General features: G+C 31.6%; 2 protein-coding genes across 2 annotated transcripts in view; one reads left to right on the forward strand and one right to left on the reverse strand.

The window, feature by feature from the left end:
- The window catches only part of Ance-3 (angiotensin-converting enzyme Ance-3), a 94155-nt gene that overhangs the window by 10561 nt on the left and 55712 nt on the right, over positions 1 to 27882 (reverse strand). The window lies entirely within an intron of this gene.
- Positions 22658 to 26731, forward strand: LOC149485296 (uncharacterized). Its single transcript, XM_089700043.1, has 2 exons — positions 22658 to 22814; positions 25351 to 26731. The coding sequence occupies exons 1-2, from the start codon at positions 22803 to 22805 to the stop codon at positions 26479 to 26481; spliced, it is 1143 nt and encodes a 380-aa protein (XP_089556169.1). The 5' UTR covers positions 22658 to 22802; the 3' UTR covers positions 26482 to 26731.

Raw genomic sequence — 27882 nt, forward strand, 5'->3', positions numbered from 1 at the left:
TAAGTGCCATACTGTTACAAATCGTTTGACTTTCGCTATTTTCCGATGAGTTCGACTAACGCCCACGCGACTAAGCCGCCGGTACCAGCGTTCACACCATCATTTTTCTTTTTGTCATTGCGTACTAAGAACCCTGTAGAACCGCCATCCTGTTACAAATGACTCGAAATTTTGTGTCAGTATCTCCCGGTCTATAATTGAATGTCATCAGTAATAATAATTCATGTAGAGTTGTATAACTTTAGGATGATATCGGTATTTGATTTGTTAAGCAGGTTGCGTACAAAAAAATGTCATAAAATATATATAAAAAAATACGACTTATAAAGATATCTATTAGAATCTAGCTAATAGTTTCTTAATCCTTATTTTATCCTTTGAGTGATATTGAAAACAAAATATACCTTTAGGTAATTGTGTTATAAACCTGAACGTTTGTGAGAACTGAGAATGTGGAGATTGATGTATGGAGACGTGTTTGTGACTCTTTCAAGTTTCTCGGGAAAGCAAATGAACGGATTTTGATGAACTGATAACTTATATCCCAAAATAAAAGATATGTTATAGAAATATTTGCTTGTATATGTGTTAATAATAATCTCTATATATATATAATAGGCGCGATCCATTTTATTAAATTGAAATAAATGAAATATATTTTCATCGCATTGACTCACAGAAGTTGATGGAATGTTCTGACACGATACTCCATAAATAATTGAAACAATTACTTAACTGCATGTTAATCAGTGCAAATAGCAATTATTATTAGATACTGTCAGTTAATTTGATATAATCGAAAGGATATGGCTACTTTAACAGCGGATAAATGCTATCATACGTAAAGGCCTACGTGTTTTTTATCAGGACATCATTTGTATTATATTTTTATGCTGCTAAAAATGTTTATTAAAATTAAAAATCATAATTTTATCTATTAATAGCAGATATATAACAGAAATATAATTAAATGCATCCCAGCCTTTCAACTAACTACACATATTATATTTTTTAATTGTGCTGAAAAATATATGGGTTCTTTTTTCTAGTTATGAAATTATAGTAGTGAAGATGATATATTTAAAAAAAATAATAAATATCGCCGCCCGCAGTGAAAACATGCAACGAAAGAAATTTCACGCCAAACATAATATTTATACGCTCTAAGTAATTTTCACATATTTTTTGCATGAATAATGATTAAATAATCATATTATTTAAGGGGTTTTATATTAGTTAGTTAAATATTATTTAATAGGTAAGATTATCAAATAGGTGTTGTAATAGTTAATATCTATAATATGTTATTTAAGATATGGCATAATTTACTCTATTTTAATATTTTTTGGTTGAGAGCATTTTTCATTTATATGTAGATTTATTATAATAACGTCATCATTATAAGATATACTAAGTTATATGTTAATAATGACGCATATTATGAAGCAATTAATGCTTTTTAGAGAATAATAAAAACCTTTGTTAAAAACGAGTTTGGAAATACACGGAAAATATGTCGGTCACATCAAACATACGTGAATATTAAATTAGTTTTATCATGATATAATTATTATATTAAGATGTAACATACTTTATTAATTCTATTTAACATATTATTATTCCATTTTAGTATTAACACAGATAACATAATACTATTTATTCCAACGATTCAACGCGAAGATTTTTATTACCTGTAAAATATACGTAACGTCCAATGTGTGTCATATTTTATCTATATTTCGCTACTATGTTTTTCCTGCATTTTCCAACCAAGAATGTGTACATAACAAACTGGTCCTATTTAGTTAATTAACGTACACAGAACATCTATCACGCTTACTAATCGAACGTTATTTTTGATTACGAAATGTCTTATGTACCTTCAGTTATCTGTTTGTACCGTAATCACTTGGTTATTCAGATAAAACTAGTTAACTATTGGACTAATTTGAATTGATTGCATTTCAGTTACCAGTATTTTACCTATAGATTGATTTCCTCTATGGATGACTAGCTGTCCCCGCGATTTTACCCGCTCCTGTTTGTCTTAGCTTGATCATATAATAAAACATTCCTCGATAAATGGGCTAACTTACACAGAATAAGAATTCCAGAACTATATCGGACCAGTAGTTCCTGAGGGCTGAGATTAGCGCATTCATACAAACAAACTCTTCAGCTTTATAATATTAGTACTTAAAGATGTGTAATGTTACAAAATTACAAGTCTTTGCATGCAAGGTTTTTATATTGTTCTATAGCAATTTATTACAATATAATTATACCTTAATTAATAATATAATTAAATACTTACATCTCTATAATCATTAAATAACAAATGTTCAAATACATTTTATTGCAGATTTCAAATCATTTGTAGATTAGATTATAAGCATCAGATTCAAGCATAGTTTAAAAGTTTCATTTATGTATAGAGAGATCATAAAAGTAACATTATTGTTTATCTTAAAAATATCTAAATTCATGTTTTACTTTGTTGCTTTACATAAGGTTCCATAATGGAAAATAACATGACTTCGTCGTACTTACATATAATGCAATTTTTTATTTTGTAATGCACAAAAATGTCGTAGATATAACGATTGTCCAGATTAGACAGACTTTGTGAAACGCATTTGGGTTTCTTAAAGTATGCTTCACATTTTGAAAAGCTAATATGTGTTTTATTATTAAAAAATAAAATAAAACCTCTTTATTGCACCATGCATAAAAACACACAAAAAGCAATAACTTATACAAATACTACAAATAAGCTTAGCTGTATAAATGGGCGGCATTATTGCTTTGAAGCTATTTTTTCCAATATTTTCTAATATATTGTGTATTGTGATTTTAATAAATATATGTCCTTTTTTGCTACATTTATTAAGGAAATAATCACAACTACAATGAAAACAATTCAAACAATTTGAATGTAATGTGAAATATATTGAATACACATAACAGCCACTTTTGGAATCGAAAGGAAAATTGGCGTGATTTATCATTTTGATTGATGCTCTATTACAAGGTGATATATTGAGCGTCTATTTGTTGCTTACTGTTACATCGATCATTGACAACAATAACCTGTACGAAAATACATTCCATTTAATTTATTTTGATAAAAAAAAAACAAATGAGGGAATAACGTACAAAAATGAATAAATTATAAATTAGATATCTAGATGAAAGCATAAAGCCTATACATTTGAATTGTTTTAGGGTGCACTCACACACATCAGTCACCGTCAAGTCACCGATGACTGATCGGTGACGGTTTGTGTACGTATCCACAAACACCAGTCACCGTCATGTTGTCCGTCAGTCACGTCGCCGGTTTGACTGAATCATTGAACACATACATCAGGTTAGTCAGTGATTAGACGTGTGTCACGCTAGAGAACATGTAGCAATTGACGGTAGCACGACGCTGACTGAACTGAGACGTGACGGCACCGGGTGAGTGGGGATAAAAGTATGGTACATGTATGGAAAGATTATTTGACGTGCCTGACCGGGGACGTCACTGATAGATTTCGTGCCGGCGACTGTCGTGTGGGAACAGAGTCATACTAGAACTATTGATACATATTTTTTTTTAATACTGTCCGGTGACGTGCCGTGACGGTGACTGATGTGTGTGAGTGCACCCTTATAATACATATAATATTAAATAATAAATGTCAATTTATTTTAAACCTTTCGCAATACATAAATACGCACAGAACAGTAAAAACATATAGAAGTGCTGTAATGTCTAATTAGTATGAAAACCAGTGTCGCCAAACCCACACATTTAAACCGATAGTTATACAGTACACTACAAGTAAACTATGCCTTTGATTGGACAGCTTAATTTGAGTAAAAACTGACTTAGGTTATAAATTCAGCATTTCAATATGTACCCTAACGCACCATGTTACGGTTTATTTTAGTATAACATCCCTAGGTATATTAGCTGTTTTGTTTCTCATTGCACAGAAATTCCAAATTCGAAAACATTCAGCTACTCCACAACAGAGGGCGTTAGTTTTCGATAGATATAAATTTGAAACGCAACGCATAGAGATAAGGTTGAAATTTGTGTCACTCAACATTAATGACATTAACTTGATATTTATCTGATGCTATGCTCTGAGGGATATCAGCCTTGTTATCGATAATTCACAAATAAATATTTATTGTGTATTTTTTTTCTTTCTTTTATATGAGTATAGTATAATGCGTCACATTTTGGAGTATGTTTATTACTACTAAGTACGTCTTTTTATATTATTATTATTAAATAAAAAACGGAATAGAATAGTATAAATCTATATTTACAAAATACAAACAGAAAATATGCATTATTTTTTTTGTAATTGCCAAAGCTTAACACGTGTTGAACAGTGCAAATATCTTGGTATCCAGATTGATCACCATATAAGGTGGTTACCTCATGCTAACTATCTAGCTACGAAAGTTCGTCGATTAGTTCATATATTTAAAAACCTTAACTCGGTAGCTAACAAGGACATCCTTATACTAACATATAAAGCCTTATGTGAAAGCGTTCTACGTTACTGTATTTGCACGTGGGGGGGTATGGCGAAATCACACCTCCTTCCAGTTGAACGAGCACAACGATGTTTAATTAAAGTCGCGCTTAAACTGCCATTTAGACACCCTTCTGTTGAACTATATAAAGAAGGACTCGTTGAGCTTAGTGTCCGTAAGTTGTACATTTTGTGTCTGTTACAAAGATTTCATATAGGTACTGTTCCCACCTTACAGAAAGGGAATACACGTAATGAGAGATGCCCTGTTCCCTTTTTTAAAAGTAAATTTGCAGTAAGATCTTTCGAGGGACTAGCCCCTCGATTTTACAATAAGTTAAGTGAAAAACATAAAGTTAAAGCTCTCAATAGGCATATATTCAAAAAAACGGTTCTAACCTGGCTTAAAAATTATGACTATGACAGTCTTGAAAATTTAATTCGTATTTAGATCACTATAATAAATACTCTCACACACACACACACACACACACAAACATACGCACACACACACACACACACACACACACAGGCACACGCACATAAACACATTCATACTTATACATCATACACACCCTGTTTGTTTTTGGACTTTGGATTAGCTTTTTCTTAATTTCTTAAATTTATGTGTCTCTCTTTTTTTAATTCATGCACCCTTGCAATCAATCCTAGGGAAGGAACAGGTCCCCTTAATACAGGTTATACCTAGTAAGGGGGCCTGAACCCCAATCTATTGTAAGTTGTAACTTAATGTATGAATTCAAATAAAGATTTTATTTATTATTTATTTTATTTATTTATTTATTATTTTAAATCTTGGAACTGCTGTAGGTTTGATGTATCGGTGGCCTTTGTTAGACCGCTTAGTACTGTTCGGCATCCAGTTAACTCGTCACGTTGCATTTATCCATTTCTCTTTTAAATTAGCCTCTTTGGGAAATCTATAAATAAATTAGACAAATGAAAGCTAAGGAAAAATAAAATAAAATTTAATATTTATAATGTTTGTCTTTTCTAAAGTATCGATACTGTCGATATGCACCACAAGTATCACTAAAGCGACATTCGTTTGTTTATTGCAATAATATTCCAGAAAGTCTTGTTTGCTGTTCAATCTATAATAGTACTAATTTCTTATGGATTAAGGTTCATTTTGACTAGATATTTGTATACAATTTTGACAAATTACGACAAGCGAAGTTATAACATAAAATATAATTAAAATAAATTAAAATAAGACTTACCGACGGTATGAAATGCCTTCATTGCTGATATTATTTCGTCTGCTATCATTTTTGCACTCTTTATACCGAACAACACGTCCTAATTAATGAATAAATATGGAAAAAAGGTTTGACAGCTGACAACCGACTCGAATATTTTTCTGCGCACAACTGAGAGCAAGTTAGGTGATCTAAACTTATCATTGACACGTGGGCCACGCCCACATCACACTTCTATCTACTTTACTGTTCTGTGTAAATACGCAAAATTAATGTGATGAAATCGTCTTTCGTAACTATAAGTTTTTAATTTTAACGATAATTTATAAATACTAGTATACATATTTATATTATGTATATTACACCGATGAGGTCAAGGAATGCTTATAATGTGACACAGTATTTAAACTTATGTAAATTTTCAATTCAATTAATTCCGATGCAAAGATACGATTCTATACATTAATAAAATTTATTTGTTGAAAGCGTGTACATAATAGATATTACTGGGTAAAAGTATAAACTTGTTCACCAGGTTTATTCCTTATATGGGCAAAAAGTAATAAAATGCTCTTCTGTACTAATAACAGTAAACGTGTTTACATAATTTTACTGCGTATCTCAATTGTTTTTGCAACTTACGATACGATACGATCTTTTATCGTAAATTATTGATAAACATATTTTTAGGATTGATTTAATTTTTAATGTACCTTTAATTATTTTTATGTTGTTTTATACAGTCTTACGTCGAGTTTATTTTAAACTCTTGAAACATTATTTCGATCAAACCATGCCCTTGAACCGAAATAAAATTAGTGAATTTTTATAATTCAAGGAGCGTTAAATTATTTTATACTTTGTAGTTGAGAACTATCTTATTTAACCTTAGAATACAAAAATGGGAATATTTCGTATTATGTGACTTAAAGTAAACATCCAATAAAACATATGCATATTAAAAAAAAAATAACTATATGAAACAAATTGCAATACAAATATTTAAATCGGTGCATCCGATATCGTATCGTATCGCAGATTGTAAAATGCGCCCAAAATACCCGCATGAGCGTACAATTATTTCTTAACAAGAATTTGTAATATGATAAATTGAGGCGATGAAATGAAATAGTTTTAAGGCGAAGGTCATTTTCAATCACATCACTAAATTACAAAATTATACGTATGTGTTTGTTCGCATGAGTGATGTGCTACTGGTCCGGGAGCCAGCAGCAGATTTTATGACCAAGTTCCTCTCAAGCGGTAATTAGTAAAATGCATCAAAGTATAGTATTATGAAGCCTCGTGAACGTCAGCTGGAGCTCGGTTGGGGGGAAGAGCGGTTGTAGCCTCCCGTATCAGCTGACGGTTTTTCCACCAAGATACAGCCAGCTGACATATATATTTATCCACAGTTACATATAAGCTATCATCAGGTAAATTTTTGTTTGAGAGGAAATAACGGAAAATAAATTTTTCTTTAAATTTAACTTTCATGTTCGAGACACCAGCTGACGTATAATACACCATGTTGTAACCAGCTGACTATTTTTTTTCGTTGAGATATTGGGTTAGCTACAATTTGACAAATTTTTAGCTGAGAGGAAATGAATGAATGAATGTATTTTTTTTCCTATGTGCGTGGGAGGCTACAACCGCTCACCCCCCCAACCGAGCGCCAGCTGACGTTCACGAGGCTTTATAATACTATACTCTCATGCGTCTGACGAATTATCTCTTGAGAGGAAATAATGAACCAAATTTGCACCTGGCTCCCTAACCATACTGTTTAATAACCTATAAGTAAAAAACTACTGGATCGATTTGTAAATATACGAATCAGAAAAAGTTCTTGAGTAACATATTATGAATATTATTAGAAGTTTTTTAGTTATTACAGAAATACATTTTTTTCTCTTTTGTTTTCAGTGTAAATAGAATATTCATTACGTCTTCAAATAAACAGAAAATTCTACTCCTGGATGAGATCGATCATTAGCAATTAGACTATCCTAAATATGTTAATGTTTATAGTGCCAAAAAATGACGATCGCCTGTAGCACAGATATATGACTTGCTTAGTGTGGGATATCGTCGTTTCTTAAATATCTTCTTAAAATGACGATGCAGTTTTATTTATAACCAAAAAATATAACTATTAATTTATTTCTTCATCTCCATTTTCTATTATCTGTAATTCTCGACTGCATCTCACATTTGAATCATCACAAGGCTTTCTGAGGCTTCTCATTTAATTTGAATCTCTAGGACTTCTATATTCAAACGTTAATGAAAAAGTCGAATTGACAAACTCTTGCATAAATTGATTTACATTACTACGTGGGTGTAAAACATAGGAATGTTTTTATCACAAAATAGATTACTAAGACACAGTTGCAGTGTAATCAATATTATATCAAGTTTGCATATTCGTGTTGACCTTTTCGTTTTTCTATTAGCTGCTTTCAAGTAAAACAGTATAAAATGAATATATTTACATGTTAAATTGTTATGAATTATTTATTAATCAAGCACCGTCCAAGTCTTCGTAAATCTGTAAGAGACTGCAGTTCTAATTCGTATAAGGACAAAAAAGACAAGGATAAAGTTTCAAAATAGGATAACTCTGACCCTCTGATGACTTATTTTCGAAAAGATAGTCTAAATAATTCATATTATAACCTATTTACGTTTTATAGAGATATTATCTAGGTATTTTATGAATGAAAGATTAAAAATAAATGGTTATCTTTGTGAATCAGTCACGCTGAAATGGCTTAACGAATTTACAGCATGAGATTTGTTTAAACTTTAAAGATACGAATATAATAATATGTCATGATATTTATAATGATTCTTCTGATCATATTTATAAGGATGTTTATATAATATTACAATATTTTAAATACCCAACAATCCCTTACTTATAAATTGCGTATACTTTTTATTATTATAAAATAATGCCCTACATTTAAAAGTTGAAATTCATACCGTACGTGCAACATAATATTGTGATAAAACCGCGTCTTCTCGTTGCATAATTATTATGGTTGCGTTTACCACTTTAGGCAATGTAATACATACCCTATGTAATTATACAAAAGTAAGTCAATGGGCTCCATTTAAAACATTAATAGCAACTAGTTTGTGCTAGTGCCGTTCGTGCGGAAAATCATCAAACGCGTGCTGTTTATGTTTGTTCTTGTTATGTTTATATAGATTTGTTGTTAATCCGGTTCAGTTGAGAGGATTGTAGTTTATATGGACTAATTGAAAAACTATTAGTATAAGTTGCAGTATCGTATTGTTTTAAGGGAGGGAATTAATTTGTTCACTGTGCAATTTTCTTTATTGACAAGAAGGAGATTTTCCTTGTATAATTATTTAGGTATTTATGTACTTCCTATTTTTTTAAGTCGACCCAAATGCCATAATATCTTTTTATTCAAACAAAGAAAAAAACCAAAGGAAATTTCATATTAAACCTAATTATATATTTTAAGAAATTACACGGAAGAAAAAGTCGTTTAATTATAATAATATGGTGCAAATCACAAAGAAGTAAAATGTCTGTTACAAACAGGTCAAGGTTGAAGTAAGAAAATAAAATAAAAAGTAATGACAATTACTTAGCAACGTGGAATTTCCATTTGAATGAATATAAAAGTTTTTGCTTAAATAAATAGTACTTTATTGCACGCCTCATAAGCGAAGCGTTGAGGTGGGTACTACTGTCACTTCGCGCAAAACATCTGATTTTTCAAACTTAAAATGTCTTTATGTATCATACATTGCACTTGTAAGATAATACATACACACACATATTAAGAAAAAACACTATTTTTAACGTTCATGATATTTTTGATGTCATTTTTGTTATTTAAACTAGTTAAAAAACAGTTTAAAAAAGTTCTGTCTTGGACGTCCGTGTGTCTGTATGTGCGGATCCTTTTTCTTGTTAACACGATAACGACCGAAATACTTTACTAATCGAGTCTTTTTTTTTCTCTTACGCTTGAGTATGCTCAGGAATAGAACCCTTTCATTTTTCAGGGTCTGATTCGATGTGGTTTAATTGTTATTAAATAAACAAAAATAATAATTAATAAATATTTATTAAAAAAAATTATGAGGCGTGCACTTTTGGATTTTCCAAATTATTTAAGTCTATTTTTGTTTGACTGTTATTTATAAGATCTTATATACTTAATAGGTATGTACTTATCGCTGTTAGTAAACGGCAAAATCCATTCATGTACGTTTATAAGTGTAATGGTGGCAGTACACATGGGCCCAACGTGTTGGGCCAACGGGTTGGGCCAACGTGTAGAGAGCTACTTGGCGGTATGTTGGCTTCATTAGCCTAGTTGGCGCCAATATTGGCAGGCCAACCGAATGTTGTCGGTTTTTTGTGCACACATCAAAGGATCTTGGCGCGCTCCGCAAACAGCGTTCACACGTTGGTGTCTTGTTCAGTTTGTTGTTACGCGTCAGCGGAGACAGTATCGTTGCGCGTCAATGAAATTTACGTTTAACCATGTTCCAATAGCGATGGAGGCCCGAGGCGCCGATGTGGACAAGCAATGAGGTTTCACAATTCGTAGAATTGTATCGACATGAAGGAATAATTTGGAATCCACGGCATGAACTACAGAAAAATAAAAACCAATCTCAATAAATCAGATGTTTTATTTTCTATTTATTATAATATTATTCTAGATGTTTTTCTTATCTCACTTTCATACAATGCGATAAAAAAAATATATATTTATAAAAAGAGTAAAATAGTATTAAAAAGTTACTTGTTCTTAAAAATTTAATAACAATATACAATGAGCGTGGTTTTGATCAAATTGTGCTTTATTACATAAATAATATTATCATTTAATATAATAATATTATATTATAATCTTTAAAGTTTCGTTTTATAGGTAATTAAAATTAAATTAAGTGTAAAATGTACACATTTTAAACATTTGAAAAAATCTAAACATAATAATGTTATATTTATACAGAAATAAAAAAGGACAATAGAGTATCATCGCAGACGGCAGAGTACATTCATTGTTATTGATGCACATGCACGTAATAATTAAACGCACTGTATAAATAAATTGCCGCGGCTGCAAGAACTTCTACGGACTACGTCCATCCTTGAAGCGCCAATGCAGAATGGCTGTACGCCAATGTGTGAACAGGAAACTTCATTTTTTCCCAACACGTTGGCCCAACGCCTTGGCCCCATGTGTACTGCCGCTATAAGACTTTTAAGCATATACGTATAGATAGGTTATATAACCGAATCATAAAAATTGGAAATGTTATGAATGATGACTAAAGGGATGGATTGCGAAATTAATTAGCAATAATATAACAGCTAGAAAGATAAATATGACCGCCTTTATAAAAAAAAAATTGTTCGTTTTGGACACAGATAATATAATTGGGGATATAATTGGGGATTTATTATTATATGTGGACTTTAAATGTCGTTTTATAAGATATATTATTGAGGATTTTCAATGAAAACCAATTTGTTTCTCTGTAAATACAAAGTTTTTATTTTAATAGTTTCACAATTTTAAAATACAAATAGTTTGTTACTACAACAACTATTCTCACCTGTAAATACAAAGAAACGACATTTAAAGTCCACATATAATAATAAATCCCCAGTTATATCCCTTGCACATTGTTGCACACCAACACACAATACTTTAATCCTTTCTCGCCATTTTTTCTTACCGCTACGTCAATCCGTGCCACAGATAACATGAACGCGCGAAGCGCGGCAAATTTGAATATTGATGAAATGTTATTTCATTACATACTATACTAGTAGTTTTGGACTTTGGTGAACTTTTACATTTTCTTCAATATTTTTCTTCATATACATAATAACAAAACTTCAACTGTTCAGTGATCTTATTAAGAGTAAAGATAATAATCCATTCGGTTACGTTCTACGCCTAATAAATGTCATATAGCCATATCAACAAGCCCCTTTTTAATCAGTGCATAGTATTTAATGGGTCAAAACAATGGTTTGGAGTTTAACATTTCATGCGCACCGTGTTCACCGTGATCCTTGACATATAGCAATGTTAAGTCCGTTGCCACGCCTTGGTTACTTTTCAAAAGGATTTGAGTTCATTGACATTCATTTCACTGCTTCTAATTAACGCTAATCTATGAATTATAGTACTAGTGAGTCATTGTGGAACAATATTTGCAAATGAGTAATTCAATCCTTGTGTTCTTTGAATTGTAAATAAACAATTTTAATAACTAAAATTTCATTTAATATGTATCTACAATGACAATAACAGACGTAAGAATTCAAAAGAATAATTATTAATTTAGCGATTAAGTATAGTAAATTGAAACGATTCGTATGGTTATTTGTCACGGTGAATTTAAGTAGCATATCAAATTTCTGTAGTTATAAACTTTTAAGAGAAGCCGCAGAAGAAGAAAAGCTATGCAATAATGAAAAGAGTGCATTATACGATAGGGTAAGCCAATACGAAGGCATAACTAGGAAGCTCTATCATCTATAAAGAGAAGTTGGTAATTAAGAAAAAGCTGCAAGCACAGAGATAATGCAAACCAACAATCAATTTTATCAATCAGTTACGAAACTAACCATGACAATAATAGATTATTTCTACGTAGAATTATGCAGGTGTAAAAGAAATAGAACTCGACCTTTATCCCTTCGCAGGTGCTGTGGAGGCCATACAAAATAATAGCACGAATTTTTCTAACCGGACCGTAATATATCAGTTAAGATAATCTTAAGTGTTACTTGAATGAAGTTTTAATTACTATAGCAATGGCGACATTGCTGGTGTCAAATAAGTGCTCCAATAAATCAGAGATGTAATTTACATTGGACAAGGCGAGAAGAAATATTGGTATTTGTATGAGTGAATGTTTGTTAATGTTGTGGAGTTTATTAAATGTCGTAACTAATAATTTACTGTATTGAATGAATTATTAACATAAAAATCTGCGTATAATAAAATGCCTTATTTATGTCTCTTTTATACATATATCTATACCTTTCTCGTCAGCTATGCGAATTCATTTATGAAGACCGTGATTTAATCTTATGTTGGCAATTTCATTTCCTTAAATTACTAAAAGGTGCAGCAAGTAAACCCTTGAAATTTCATTCTATTCTCACATTAATATCCACTTTCCTTTAGGTTCCTCTCCTGTCAGTCGAAAAGTGATGTTTTAAAGCCTTCCTCCAAAAATGGATTATCCAACACAAATAAAATTCCAAATTAAAGCAGTTGTTACTGAGTTCAAATATACAATCAACGTAAACATTCAGCGTTATAATATAGAGCTTGTAAATAGTATAGATGAAAATGCCGTATCAAAACATTTTCTTACGTCTCGCGGTTGCTACCGGAACCTAGCCGTAGCCGAAGGGCGCTGCCTCTCGCTCACAATGTTTACAATTCTTATACGTTTTATTTTATTTCTTTGTCCATTAATTTAATAGTGTGATTTGGCATAGTTATTACGCGTTCGCTTTGAGTTTAACTTACCTGCGTAAATTATATGGATACTTATAATTTATGTTTAATTTAAAATTGCAACCGTAAAATTAATAGATTTTCATTGTCTATTGTGATTTCTTGTATCTTAGTATTTGATAGAAATATTAACGTCTATACTAGTATTATAATAAAATAATTTTAAGTTTGATATTCAAACACTTCTTGTCCTATCTTAATTTTGCTTTACCATACATACTGAAACAAAGTAGGTACCTACCCATCTTCTTAACAACGCTTAGTATATTTTTTAACATATTACACATTATAGTATATTTTACATTATACATTATATTACATTATAGTATATTTTTTAACAAATCAAATCGTACAGAGAAAATATACCTAACACGAAGATGAATGGAATAACGTTCATATGTAGAGTAGCTATAACGTACGAGTTTTGCTGGTCATTTGTTTTGAAAATATTTAAGAACCTACGCAATATAATATAATATGTACACAACTAAATAATATAATCACAGAACAATCTTAGTGCGTGCGTTTAAGCAGCAGTACCGTGTATCATGATGCAAGCGACGGAATCCACCAAAGGAAACCGTTGCGACAAACTGACATTGCTACACTCAAATAACTGATGGTTTTGTGGTGGAACGTTTGTTATGAATGTTAGTGGAAAATAACTAGATTCAGTGAAAACTACGTTTTCAGCTGAGACTGTCTAAATATGCATACAGAGCTTTTTAGGCGAGCTTTGTGATCCTTTTGTTTTATAAAAGGATACAGACGTTTTGCCTTTATAGCATGTTGCCTGTAAAGTAGAAAAAAATGATACTAAAGGTTTAGTTGTTTAATACGTTGAGCTATAATTAATGCATTGACGCATCAACACTAAATACTTTTTTGTTTCTTTATTATCGCTGTAAATATAATAACATGTTTCATTTCTGTATTATACCAATTTTCGAATACGAAATAATTTCTTTACAATTTGTATTACCTAATACCTATATAATAATGTCATATACATAATACGAGCTATGTGTACTATATTTGTTTTCAGCTAATTCATAGATTAGGTATGAATTATGATAGTACATGCTGCATGCATAACATGGTTTAGTCATTCGCACGGCTCTCGCAATAGCATCCGGTCAGGCCGTGTCCTTCACTTTTACTGTCCTGTTTGAGATTAACATTATATTCACAACATATACAGTTCCCATGATTATGAACCTTCCGTTGACCTAGTCTGAATACATCGCCTATTGATCGATTTCAAAACGTTTGCATCTTTTCCGTTGTCTATGAAAATTAAGATGTTATTCCACATATACATATAATATTATAATATAGGCGTCGGTTACGACCATATAAGATTATCAGGAAAGTTAATTCAAAGATTTTTAATGTTCATATGTAAGAATGCAGTTTTATAGTTATTAATTAAGTACATATATTACTGACGTATACGGAAATATAGAGAGCCTTGAAAATATCCCTTTTACACTAATTACTTGATTGCCCTATATAGTATTCAACATTAATAGTCATACGATTATTTAAAATGTTTTACATAATATTTACGTGCATTAATCGTAAGTGTTGCATGTCTGTAGCAACTAAGTAAATTTAATAAGGCTAAGTATTCATTAACAGCAAATTTTGCATAAATTAAAATAGATTATCCTATAATTTTCTTTACTTATTAAAAACAGGTCAACAAGGCTTCAATCGGTCATCAAAAACAACAATAAAACACACTACAATTTTCTTATCAAAGTAGGAAATGAAAAGGTTTTACGATAACTTCACAGTTTTTTTAATATTGCATTCTAAACTTAGAAAACAATTATTTAATATATCTTAATATTTTATTGTGTTGAACGATAAAATACTAGATAAAAAGTGCGAATAAAATTGATTTTCGGCGTTCGTATCCGTCGACCTCGAAAGCGTTCACTTGCAACTGCAACTGTGACTAATGCTCATAAAATCACACTAGTCATAAAGCAAAGATCTTTAATAAAAATAGCAGTAGGTATACTATATTGATCGTAATAATTAATTTATGGGCTTTATAAATTATATGTATATGATATAGCACGTGTATTCCAAATTGGTGTAATTTGCATTGTTATAAAAACAATAACATTTTTTCTCATGTTCAATAATGTGAAACTTTTTGTAGACAATATGAAGAATTACATATTGATTTTGGTTTTGATGTCCTTGCGATATATATTTTACAATTTTAACTATTAATTTTTATTTCATCACTTATTATAAGGCTTATTATACCCAGTCTTCTGGGTTCAATCCTTGAGACGAACATTGATCTTTGAAGTTTAATAAAAATATAAATTTTTGTAGAAATCTTCCTATAACGTTTGAATTTTTGTTTCAATTATGGTTAAATGAGTGCATAATAAATAAATTCCAAACTGTGAAGGTTTTAGTGGAAAAATGCATGCAATTTCTGTAAGTATGTAAAATAAACAACTGGTTTTTCACAGTTGAGCAATCATAACCATGTCCCACTTTAACGTTAAAAACAAGGAAGCTTCAAAAAGAGATCTTGCAACAAGTATATTATATATTTGCAAATGTGTGACATGTGCTTGAAATTATGCAAATGAATTAATTTTGGCCATACTTTATATTGCGAGGCCAATTAATCTTATATTGCAATTATTAATTAAGACATTTTTACTGCAATTAAGGAACATTTAGAAACATTTATACAGAGTATTCTATAAATACATATCTATTAATAATGCAACTTAGAATTATTAAAGAAAAAAATATTTTTAAATAGATTGATTTTGAAACTGCATTCTGTATTACTGAAAGCAGTTGTGCTGACCTATTTTTTCACATAATTTTTTCAGAAAATTCAACTGTTTCATGACATATCATCATCAGTACATAATTATTATATGTCCTTAGGGAGGCAATGCAGATAATACATGTGTGTATCTTGAGGCCATAACCTTTTATACAACTTTGAATATATTATAGGTGGGTTATTTTGAATAAACTTTACAACAAAGGAAAACCTAAAAATCGCGTGCATATTTTCTCGCTAAAATGTTTGTATAAGTAAAATGAACTATGATATCTAACATTCATTTTAAGTTTTTTCTAGAGTTATCATAGCAACTAGATATAGCTCAAATTCTCATATTGTTTTTCTAGAGCGCATGAAATTAATTCCGCTATTCACACATCCCGTCATTTGTTTTGTGAAATAATTATTATGGATGTTAATTTCTCACGATATTACATTACATAATATAATCTACTTTTCTCATAGTAACAAAAAATCATTAAACTAAATTTGAATATTTTGGGCTAACAATTTATGACATAATACATATTTTAAGGTATAAAACTGTTAACATTGAATATTTATTACTTTAAGTTGTTTTAAAAAATATTATTAAATACACGGTAAATGTGATCAAATAATTATGATTCTTATTCATTGTTCTTATTTATTTTATTACACTATATTAATTTATCTACCAAGTATTTACTACTATTAGGTACTACTAATTTTAAAGTTACTATATAGTTCTTATTTATACTTCAATATCTAAATGTATATCTATAGAAATACTATACCATCATTACAAATTCTAAATACAATTTTAAACTTAACTCGAACAAATCATATCAATCAAAAAAATAAATTTCAATTCCATTCCAAACACAATCAATCAACGAATGAATTAGTATTTCTTAAACACGATGAATCTCTATAACCAATATTTTTGGTCTTGACCTAGCTACCAGTTACACTACCCATAAATCAAACCCATCTCTCTATTCCGCAATACAAATTAGAAGTTCGATTACATTATTTATTAAAATTATGACTCAAAGACTGGCTACTCACATACCTGCAGCAGGGGCAATATTGGAATTGGACCCTTAATTGGCTCCTTAATTGTGATGTGTATAGGCAAGCAGGGGCAATTTAGAGAACAACTGAAATTGCTCCAACCGCCGACCAACCGAGATTGTACCAATATGGCACCTGGGCCCTGAGGCAGGTACGTGAGTAGCCTGCTTTAGTAATGTACTGAATATTATGTATAATATCGCGAGTCTATTATATATGCATTATGTTTTTAATCTATGTTTGATATTTTTATTATATAATATATAAGAAGTGCATAACGAATCCAATGCAATAACACGATCCATTCGGTTATTTTGAACGTTAAATATACATTAAGAGAACAAAACATAACTTCGAGTATCAACTTTATTGTGACATGAATATTATAATCTAATTATAATAATACAAAACTATATGGATGTGGATATAAATATCTTTAAACTCTATTTATTATAGTTGCTCTATTATATAAATTTTACAAGTAGGGAAGTATATATTTGGTACTTTTACAGAAGGAAAATAGGTTATAGGAAGGTAAATACTTAATCGAATGCTAATGCCGTCATGCTCTATAGATACTCAATATATTTCGTGATTAGAGCGTTGTCATGGCAACAATTTCGACCATTCACAATACACCATACCGTTATTGTGTATGGCAACCTTGAAGTTGAAACAGAACATATATGGCAATACATCTAATTGCCGAAGATATTAGTGCCTGAGAAATTTCGAACAATCCAAACATTTGTTTTTTATGACAGATGACAAGGCTGTTTGCATAATTTTATTGCATGAATGTAGAGCTATGACTGTAATCTGGTTTTGTAGAATGTGAAGAGATTTCAAATTTATTATAATAGCATATTCTTCTTTAATTTATAAATTAATCAAAAGATTTAATAAAATGGAATGCTCTACTTCAAATAACTTAAAACAAATAAACAAAAATGTATATTAATAAATGAATTTTAAAATAAATAATACGAAGAGATATTTTTAATATTTATTTATCATTGATCTTAAAATAAACGATTTACGTATGTGATTCATATTAATGCGTCTTGTAATAAATATCATGATAATTGTTTATATTTAATTTTATAATAAGGGTATTGATTGCCATAGCAATATATATTTTAATCTACTGTTAATCTGAATACGTTCTTTATTCAGTTATTTTATATCGATTATGAAAGGTGTTTATTTATATTATATATCGGACCAAGTTCAAGTTTTAGAGACCTTGACTTGCTGTTTTGGTTATTTCAAAAATGAGAATGAAATTAATGTGCCTTATTGATAGTTTATAGATTGGAAGAAAACATTATAAATGGCGTATTAAATACGCATTAAGTATGTAGATCAGGTATTATACAAATTATATTTTATTTTTATGCGCCAATTGATTCAATTAAATTCTAAATTTACATAACATATAATTATGTGCTCCGAAAATATTAAAGAAATACTATCGATCATTAAATATGTATGTTCCTTGTATGTTAGATACATTTCATATGAGTGAAGGCAATTAAATAAATAAATATTTCAGGACATTTTTCACAAACGGTACGATCTGATCACATACTAAGCTTTTCGCTTGCCTTGTGGAAACCAAATGGCTGATAAACATACATATAATATTACCTATACAGGGTTACTTGTAAAACACCAGCAACCTCGCAGTACAAGATAGCTAACATCATAAGTAACAACATTTGTTCTACGACTTTTGATAATTTGTTAGATTTTATTTGCATATAAAAATAAATATAAAATATTCATTTAATTTTCCGTTTGAATATTATAAACTCTACGCGCATCCCAAAAATTACGTAAACAAGAAGCGAACGAGAGGGGAAAGGAGGCGTCGCGTCGTCCTTTCGATAATGAATAGAACATAGACTTACAAATGTTAGGAGAGTACAATAAAAACTTTAAAAAAATCATTTAAAAATAATGTATTGCGTTATGCCAAAAGTCGTAGAACAAACGTTGTTACTTATGATGTTAGCTATCTTGTCCTGAGAGGTTGCTGGTGTTTTACAAGTAACCCTGTATATTTTTTTTAAATATAAGTATCTATATAAAAAATTGTTAAAAGTTTTTGATAATTATTGTCAAAGGAAGTTTTTAGAGTAATCTATACTAATATTATAAAGCTGAAGAGTTTGTTTGTTCGAACGCGCAATTTGAAAAATTCTTTCAGTGTTAGATAGCCCATTTATCGAGGACGGCTATAGGCTATATATCATCTCTCTGAGACTAACAGGAGCGGAGCACTGCGGGTAAAACCGCGGAGCACAGCTAGTATAATATATACGTGAAATCCTTATATTTAGAATTTAAAATCAATATTACACCACCGTAAATTCTGACACTTCACGATTTCGCGACATAATCTATCATTTGAATATAATTTATTACATTGAAGCTGAGTTTAAATTATTACGACATTTGTGATAAATAATATAATTAGATCAGACTGAGACACGTAACCCGCAACAAAATGTAACTTTATAATACTGTTACAAAATGTATTCGAAAGCAGTATGTATATCATATTTCTAGAGCTAATATTTCCTGATATCAGGTAATTGTTTCAATGAACTATGCCACTTGTATACAACGAGGATAGTTTTAAAATATATGTAGTTATAATAATGATGTTGAAGGGAGGCTCTTGCGAAAAAATTGAACATAAACTTGTACATTTTTTTTAATTGATTGATGATTTTTATTAAAAACTAAATGTGTATGTTATTCCTATAGCCTAAATGTAAAGCCTATCAAATGTTATTCTAAGTATTTAGTAGGCTGAAATCGATAGACAAAAAAAAAACTCTTCAAATGCATTATATTAATTACTATCGTATTACACTAATAAATTCATTACCGCCAAGGGCGAGATATCCGCCCAAAAGTAGGGCGGGGTTTATAAAGCATTAAAATCATTAGCTATATTTTGATCCACATAAAAACAAACAAATCCAAATAAGATGCCGTAATTAGGTTTTGTAATGCAGATTACAATTATTACGTGGAGCCAACACTCAGTTACTAGGTCGAACGGCATAAAGTTCACGGCCTCTATTGTTATTATGCGTTGAATTAGATTGCGTGAACCTATTTACATAAACTATGTAATTATTAATCACTACGTGGTCAGCGGCAAGCGATAAACGTAACCTTCAAAAATCTATAACAGATATGAAATAGATCCTTGTAGGATTCCGCATCTTAATCTCGGATGAATAATGTTAGAAAATTCTAGAAACTTTATGTATATTTTTGTAAATATTGAATGTGTGTTACTATTCTCTTAATTACTTCTTTAAAAATAATCGTTTACAAAATAAAACATGCATATTTTGGTAATTTATAAACCATACACAACTTAAACATTTGCTTTTAAGTTGCAGATAATGAAAGCTCCCGAGCTTACGCCTTGTTTTCAATTTGTGGCAGATTGGCAAATACTGCAAACCTTCCTGACAACTCACGTAAACTTTTACAAGATAAGAATGCACTATAGGAAGTAATCATACCAACACATTAACCAATCCATCCAAACGAAAGGCGTACGTAGAACTTTCTCAATAAACCCTTAACCCTGCCACTACCATACGTGCATGCGTTCACTGCACCCATTTAGGGATAGAGTTCATGGTCTGCAGAGAACCGGTCATATTGTCGCATCGAGCACCTTTCCAATGTGGAACTCGGCCATAATAATATTGATATCGTGAATTCTTCGCAATCATTACGCGTATGACGTTTTGCAATTATTTGTGGCGGAAAATTTTTTCGCTTTATTATATTTCTTATAAGTAGATAGATATGATTAGTATTTAGCTTTATCACACTGGTTATAGGTATATATATATGATATGTTTGATTGTAAATGGATGGTCATTCATCAAACTGCTACTAACGAATACATCAATGTAGCTACTTTGCAATAAATTAACTATTTGTATTTTACTTATTCTCTTTGAGAACAGTCTAAAATAGGGTGACTTCATAATTTCGTCGTTCGTAGGGTAAATTCATAATTTCGTCTTTTGCACCTAAAACGAAATTAATCTAATCCTTCATATTATGTTATGCTAATCTCAAAATATTACGAATTAAAATCTAAATTAGAGTGGTAATCTAAAGTGTCTCGTTTAGTTGACATTTTGCAAACGTATAATTACGTTTATTTAGGTAATATAACGATAAAATCATTATCTTAGGGCTATATATCAAGCAACGATCTTGATTAAGAAACGGACGTCAAATAAAGCAAGCTACGGTCGTAGACGGTAGCACTATTGTTATTTCATTGTATTGTAGTTGTAGGTATATATTTAGTACAAACTTTATTCGATAAACAGTAAATAAGTCTAATATTTATAGTTATAGAGTACCCAAAAGTTCATAAAATTGATTGATTGATTGTTATTGATTTTACTCTACTTAGAGTCATTTATTATAATAAGTAGGTAGTTACTTGTAGTAATTTTTATAGAAGGCTATTAAAACAACGGTTTAGTCGTAGATACTATAATTGAATTATTAAAGCTTCTGGAACAATTAAATTCCATTTTGGAGAGGTTAATCGCAACCACACTATAGCCTTGTTTTATAACATTAACCTTTAAGTTTTTATGTTAACCGGAAATTGATTTTCTTTGACGCAAAACGTGCTCGTGAAAATTTTTCTTCCAAATAAGATAGCCATGCGGAAGTATAATTGAGATGAATACCGGTTATGTTATATTACAAAATGTATCATATAGATTTTTTGAATTAATTTGCATTTAATAACTCTCTCCGTATTCCGTATATTACGAAATCTATAGATAACATTTTCAATGATTACTATGAAATAATAAACACATATTTTATGATAGATAACGATTAGTATGAAATGTTGATTTGCTTTATATGCATGATCGAATTATGCCACAATAATTATAGCACAGCTCTATATTTCCACTTGAAGTAATTGCTTAAATTATATATTTAAATGTATTTTACATTCTTTAGCCTTGGTCAAATAAATATAGTGCCTAGGTAATAAAAACAACAACATACACTAGAACGAGAAAAATAAACTATGAAATATTGCAAGTAATATTGCAAAAATAATGTTCACACAATGAAAATATAAAGTAAAGAAATAATATGTTTATCTTTCACGTGAAAAACCTTCCCAAAATAATACGTTGTTTGTGGATAATTATTGCGGATTTCCGTTGATTATGTTTTGTTAATTTAAATTTGAGTTAAAATAATTGAATTAGCTGATACCACGATAAAGATCAGCATGAGCACCAACTACATACTCCGTACTTATAGAGAACCGCACTAGCTATGAATTGAAAAATATTAATATAATATGATATATGATATTAATCGGTCTGCGCGTCGACCGCCCGCAACTCCCGCCTGACCGTCTATCACGCACGAAGGACTCAGGCCGGCCGCTGCGACTCCAGCTCTAGGGGGGCAGTGGCGAAAGTGCTTCCAAATATCCAACTATAAAAACACAAGGCACTATCCGAATAGCATCCAGTCCGATTCCCGACTCCATCACCGTCTAAGAGGCATTATGAAAACAACGGTGAGTGATGTCGCGCAGTGCAGTGTTGTGTAAAGTGATGACTTCAAAAAAGCGTTCAGCCTCCTGTGCTCAAGTGATGTGTGATCTAGCCAAGTGTTAAACCGGGATGTAACACTTTTTTGAAGTCGCCGCTTTGTCGAATTTAAGAAAACAGTCAATTAGATTAATTAAATTAGGGCGGTCATTCGTATCAAATTTTCTAAATTATTAAGTATCGATTGCTCATATCGATTACCAACTTAAATCGGTAACAATTATTTTTGCCAAAAATTTGCTAAACGGCTTATCTGATTTTGATTATTTTATTATGATTCACAAAGTTCTAATTGTTACTAATAAATTTATTGCAGTCGCATTCCAAAAAATAAACTTATCTTTAATTTATAAATATAGGTTACGCGAATATGTAACAATAGGCGGACACCCCGAGGCGTTGCGTCATAAAATTAACTATCTACCAATACAGGTTCTGATATATCAGACCAGGAAGAAAGTGCCCTAGTATAGAGTTACATCTGTAGTATAAATCCAGTTATTTGCGTAAGAGGAAGTTTATTACGCGTAATAGTGTGAAGAATGCGCGAATATTAGGTCGACTATTGCAAGTTTAACCCAAATAGTTTATTACGCATTTATCAATTTTTTCCTATCAAGTCTTTTCTAATTAATTTATCCAAATTTAATAAAAATCTTTATTAATAAGTTTGTTTCTTTGTTTCAAACGCTTAACATTACAAATCATTTCTTATTAAGACTAAGTTTTAAGAACAAAGCAATAGTTATAAACGAATTAATATCTCGTAAAAAGCTTAATGTATGCAAAGTTATTCCGTAGAGGCTAATGCGTTGATACATCACTAATTCACCTTTAAACTAAAGTCATTAAGTCTTATACAAGTTTATAAGTTAAACGAGTCTTTGACCAAGAAGGTAAATGTAGCAATAACTAACTTTCAAAGGACTAGGTTAGCTCAGGATGTTAATGACTTTAAACGGGATCATTTGCGTAGCATTTTTTTAGCTACATATGATTAGTAATATTAACTTGTAGGACAAGATTTTTAACCAAATAAAAGCAGTTTATACTTATAGTAATTTAGAAAAAAATAATAGATTCATAAAGATACTCTTTACGTTTCCAAAGCAATCCGTAGCACATGCAATGATCCTTATGTAACACAGTCATAAATTGTGCTATAAAGAAATACGAAATGATATGTAATTCTATATTTGTGCATCGCACGTCTAAATGAGCCGTTATAAAAATCTATAGCACACACGTAACAACGTAAAGTGAAGAATAAAGTTGGGTAAGTAGCCCCGGCGAGGTGTTGCGAAAGTGACATAAGAAGCAACATTATCCCACGAGCAACCCGATCGCTTGGCCTCGTTCGATGTACTCACTGATTAGCGTAACTGTCAAAACAAAGAATATTTTTCCGTAGCCATTCGATTTGGACCTAAAGGGCGTTTTATAGGACTGTTGGCCGCGTTATTTGAACGTTGCTCTTTCGAAGGCAGGAAGAAACGACGTTCTACTAAACTATCTATTTGGCGATTTTAGTCCTTTGTGCAAAAGCTTTTTAAACATACAATTTATTTCGTTGTTAATAATATGTTATTAATATGGAAGATAGTGTATTCAAATCAAATATATGCGGCACTTTAAAACATCTGTTAACCTGATTATTATGAAGTCAATATTACGAAACACTGTATTAAGGTATTGAATCGCAGACGTAAAAACTTACTAAGTGATTACTTATTGATTTTATTGCGCTTCTGACAACTTTTTTGGATCTCTTTATTGCCTGAGATTGGTACTTATTTCGTGCTGAAATTTGGTCATGATAATATATTTAACGTACCTTTCTACTATGGCTCGGTATTTCAATGGTGTAAGCAAGACCAAATACGCTTTATTTTTGATGTTCGCTTATGGTCATCTTAAGAGTTACGTAGTGCATTTCTTCATTTGTAAACATATACAAAAATAATGCGTCTCTTTTGATACGAGATTTTAGAGATAATATCATAATAGGCTGATTGCACTATATTGCATATTTAGAATTTGCGTTAAATAGAATCCACCGACATTATCTAACCGTAACCGTTATGCACACGTAGTGCGTAATTATGCACATTACATGTTTTAAACAGGACAATGCAACTCTTGCTTAACCTCTTTAATTAGAAGTTAGAGTGGAAAATGAGCAATTTTAAAAGTTTTCCGTATAACTGGCCTGTATCTCTGTTAACAAGATAATTAATGTGTTTTAAACATTCTATTGAGTTAACGCAGTAGCGGTCACGAAATACGGTTGAGTTTTTGTTATGATTCGCTAATGCAACTCCTGCGTAACTTATGAAACACGTGGGTCAGGTATTATGATTGATTGTATTCAACAATATAACATCGTTATTGAACATGACCTATGAATTGTTATTTAATAACAACAATATTTAAAGATTATATCATAACTGTCAAACTTACTTATTATTTCTTAGTTTTTAAATCCATTTTTTTCTTTTTCAGATTTATATAGCTCTCTTGCTGGTAGCAGCAGTTGCTGCCAGCGAGAAGTCGACGGAGCAGAAGGCTGAACCACTAGAGAAGAAATTAGACAAACGTGGTCTCTTAAACTTGGGATACGGTTATGGCATCAGCGGGCTTGATATAGGATACATCGGTCACGGAAACGGTCTCGGTGGCGCTTACAACCTGGGTGACCAAGGAGGTTTCGCTCAGGGCTATGGCAGCATCGACCTCGGTGGCAGAACCGATACCACCAGGACCATCACCCTAGTTAAAGGAGTGCCAGTTGCCTACCCAGTCGACAGACCCGTCCCATACCCAGTGGAGAAACACGTCCCATACCCCGTGAAGGTGCCCGTACCCCAGCCCTACGAAGTGGTAAAACACGTACCCGTCCACGTCAAGGAATACGTCAAAGTACCAGTTCACGTACCTGCCCCATACCCAGTAGAAAGGAAGGTTCCCTACCCAGTTCACGTTCCCGTCGACAGGCCTTACCCCGTTAAGGTTTTAGTGCCCCAACCTTACCCAGTTGAGAAGCACGTACCTTACCCCGTGAAGGTGCCCGTGCCCCAACCCTACCCCGTGGAGAAACATGTGCCATACCCAGTCGAAGTTAAAGTGCCCGTTCCTCAGCCCTACCCAGTGGTGAAGCACGTCGGTTATCCCGTCAGAGTGCCAGTTGACAGGCCCTACCCAGTTCACGTACCCGCCCCATACCCCGTTGAGAAACCTGTGCCCGTCCCCGTCCACGTTGAGAAGCCAGTCGCCTACCCCGTCCACGTTCCAGTAGACAGGCCCTACCCCGTCCCAGTCGACAAGCCCTACCCCGTGCCCGTCAAGGTTCCAGTCCCAGAGCCCTACCCAGTCTACAAGCACGTCCCAGTTGAGGTAGAGAGGCACGTCCCTTACCCAGTCAAGGTTCCCGTCGACAGGCCCTACCCCGTGCACGTGGAGAGGCCCGTCCCCGTAGAAGTTGAAAAGCCCGTCCCAGTCCCAGTCAAAGTACCCGTCTACGTTGGACACGACCAGGGACACGGTAGCTACGGAGGCAGCTATGGAGGCTCATACAGCAGCGGCTCCGGAAGCTCATACAGCAGCGGATACGGAGGCTCATACTACGAACACTAGGGTATTATTATAATATAGCTTTAAACTATTCATACGCTAATCTCACCAGCGCTATTTATATCTCGCCAGATACGGCCGGGACACCAGCAAACTATCCTCTTGTATATTTATACTGTCATTCTTTGAGATGTCATGTAAAATAAGTGTACTACGTGATTGCATAGGAGTACATGTACGTTGTGATGTAAAGGTTACCATTTCTAGGTTAAGTTGACTGTAAAATATTAAATAAATAAAAAATTATAAAATAGTGAAAGGTTTTATTTTCGAATAGGAAGTTATGTTTATTTGGAAGGTCAAGACGCAAATAAAAATGGTAATTATTGTTATTGTGAACAAGGCGTTGACCTTCGTTCTTGTGAATTGTTGGGCGTACTAAATATTTGGTGATTGACACAAGTTTGATAATAATTCTTTTAAAAATTTGTACTGATATAGTTATCTCAATCTAGTAGATATCATTTTTAATTTAAATTAAAATTGAATGATAACCTACCAATAACAATCTACCACTAATTACATACATCACATTTTTTTGTGATAATTACGACTAGTAGCATGTTTGAAAGTACAATACAAACATTTTTATATTTATTTACCTACTCTAAACTAAAGCATTTAGCTACTATTATATTGTATTCTGTGACTAAAGCAACGTAGGCCCTAAATTAAGGTTACGATGGAGCTAAAATCGTAGCCATGTAGTATTCATAGTATATGTATAATATATTCGTATGATCATTCGCAAACTTTTACTAATTGTAGAGTCATCTAAAACCGATCTTATAACATGTCGGTGAAGGTCAAACTTACAAATAATTTGGGGCATTGGCTCACATTCGTGATGTAACGGAGAAATTATAAACCTATTAAATAACACTTACACGCGAGTACTCTTGACATGATTAACAACGCAAATATTTAATTTTCGAGATCATTTGTCACATCATTAAAAGTTATTGTTTGTTCACTTTTACAGATTTATTTGTACAGTGTCAATGTTACAATAAGAAGCAAGCTTAGGAAATTCGGTAGTTTTGGATGTAAGTTTTTAAATGATTAATGTAAGCGGGTTTTTAATTACACAACAACAAACTACAAATACTCTATGGCCAAAAATCACAGTTAAGGACAATCAAACTTATATTTTTAACAATATTAATTCGATGATTATGAATCGTGATGAATACTGTGCATTTGTACACAACGTAACTTTTTTAATTAAGCCTAAATTGATAACATATTTAAATGTAATTTTTTCTGAATTAATTTCAAATGCATCCAAAACTAAAATTGTCAAAACATTGCACATTTAAGTGTGCGTGCCGATAATATTAGGCATACAAATGTGGAAACAAAGCAAGTATTGTCCCATTGTTAAAGTGGCCTCTCACAAAGATT

The sequence above is a fragment of the Colias philodice genome, chromosome 10, assembly GCF_061535455.1.
Source record: "Colias philodice isolate Cphi_HAF_F1 chromosome 10, ilColPhil1 Martin Lab GWU primary, whole genome shotgun sequence".
NCBI classification, from domain to species: domain Eukaryota; kingdom Metazoa; phylum Arthropoda; class Insecta; order Lepidoptera; family Pieridae; genus Colias; species Colias philodice.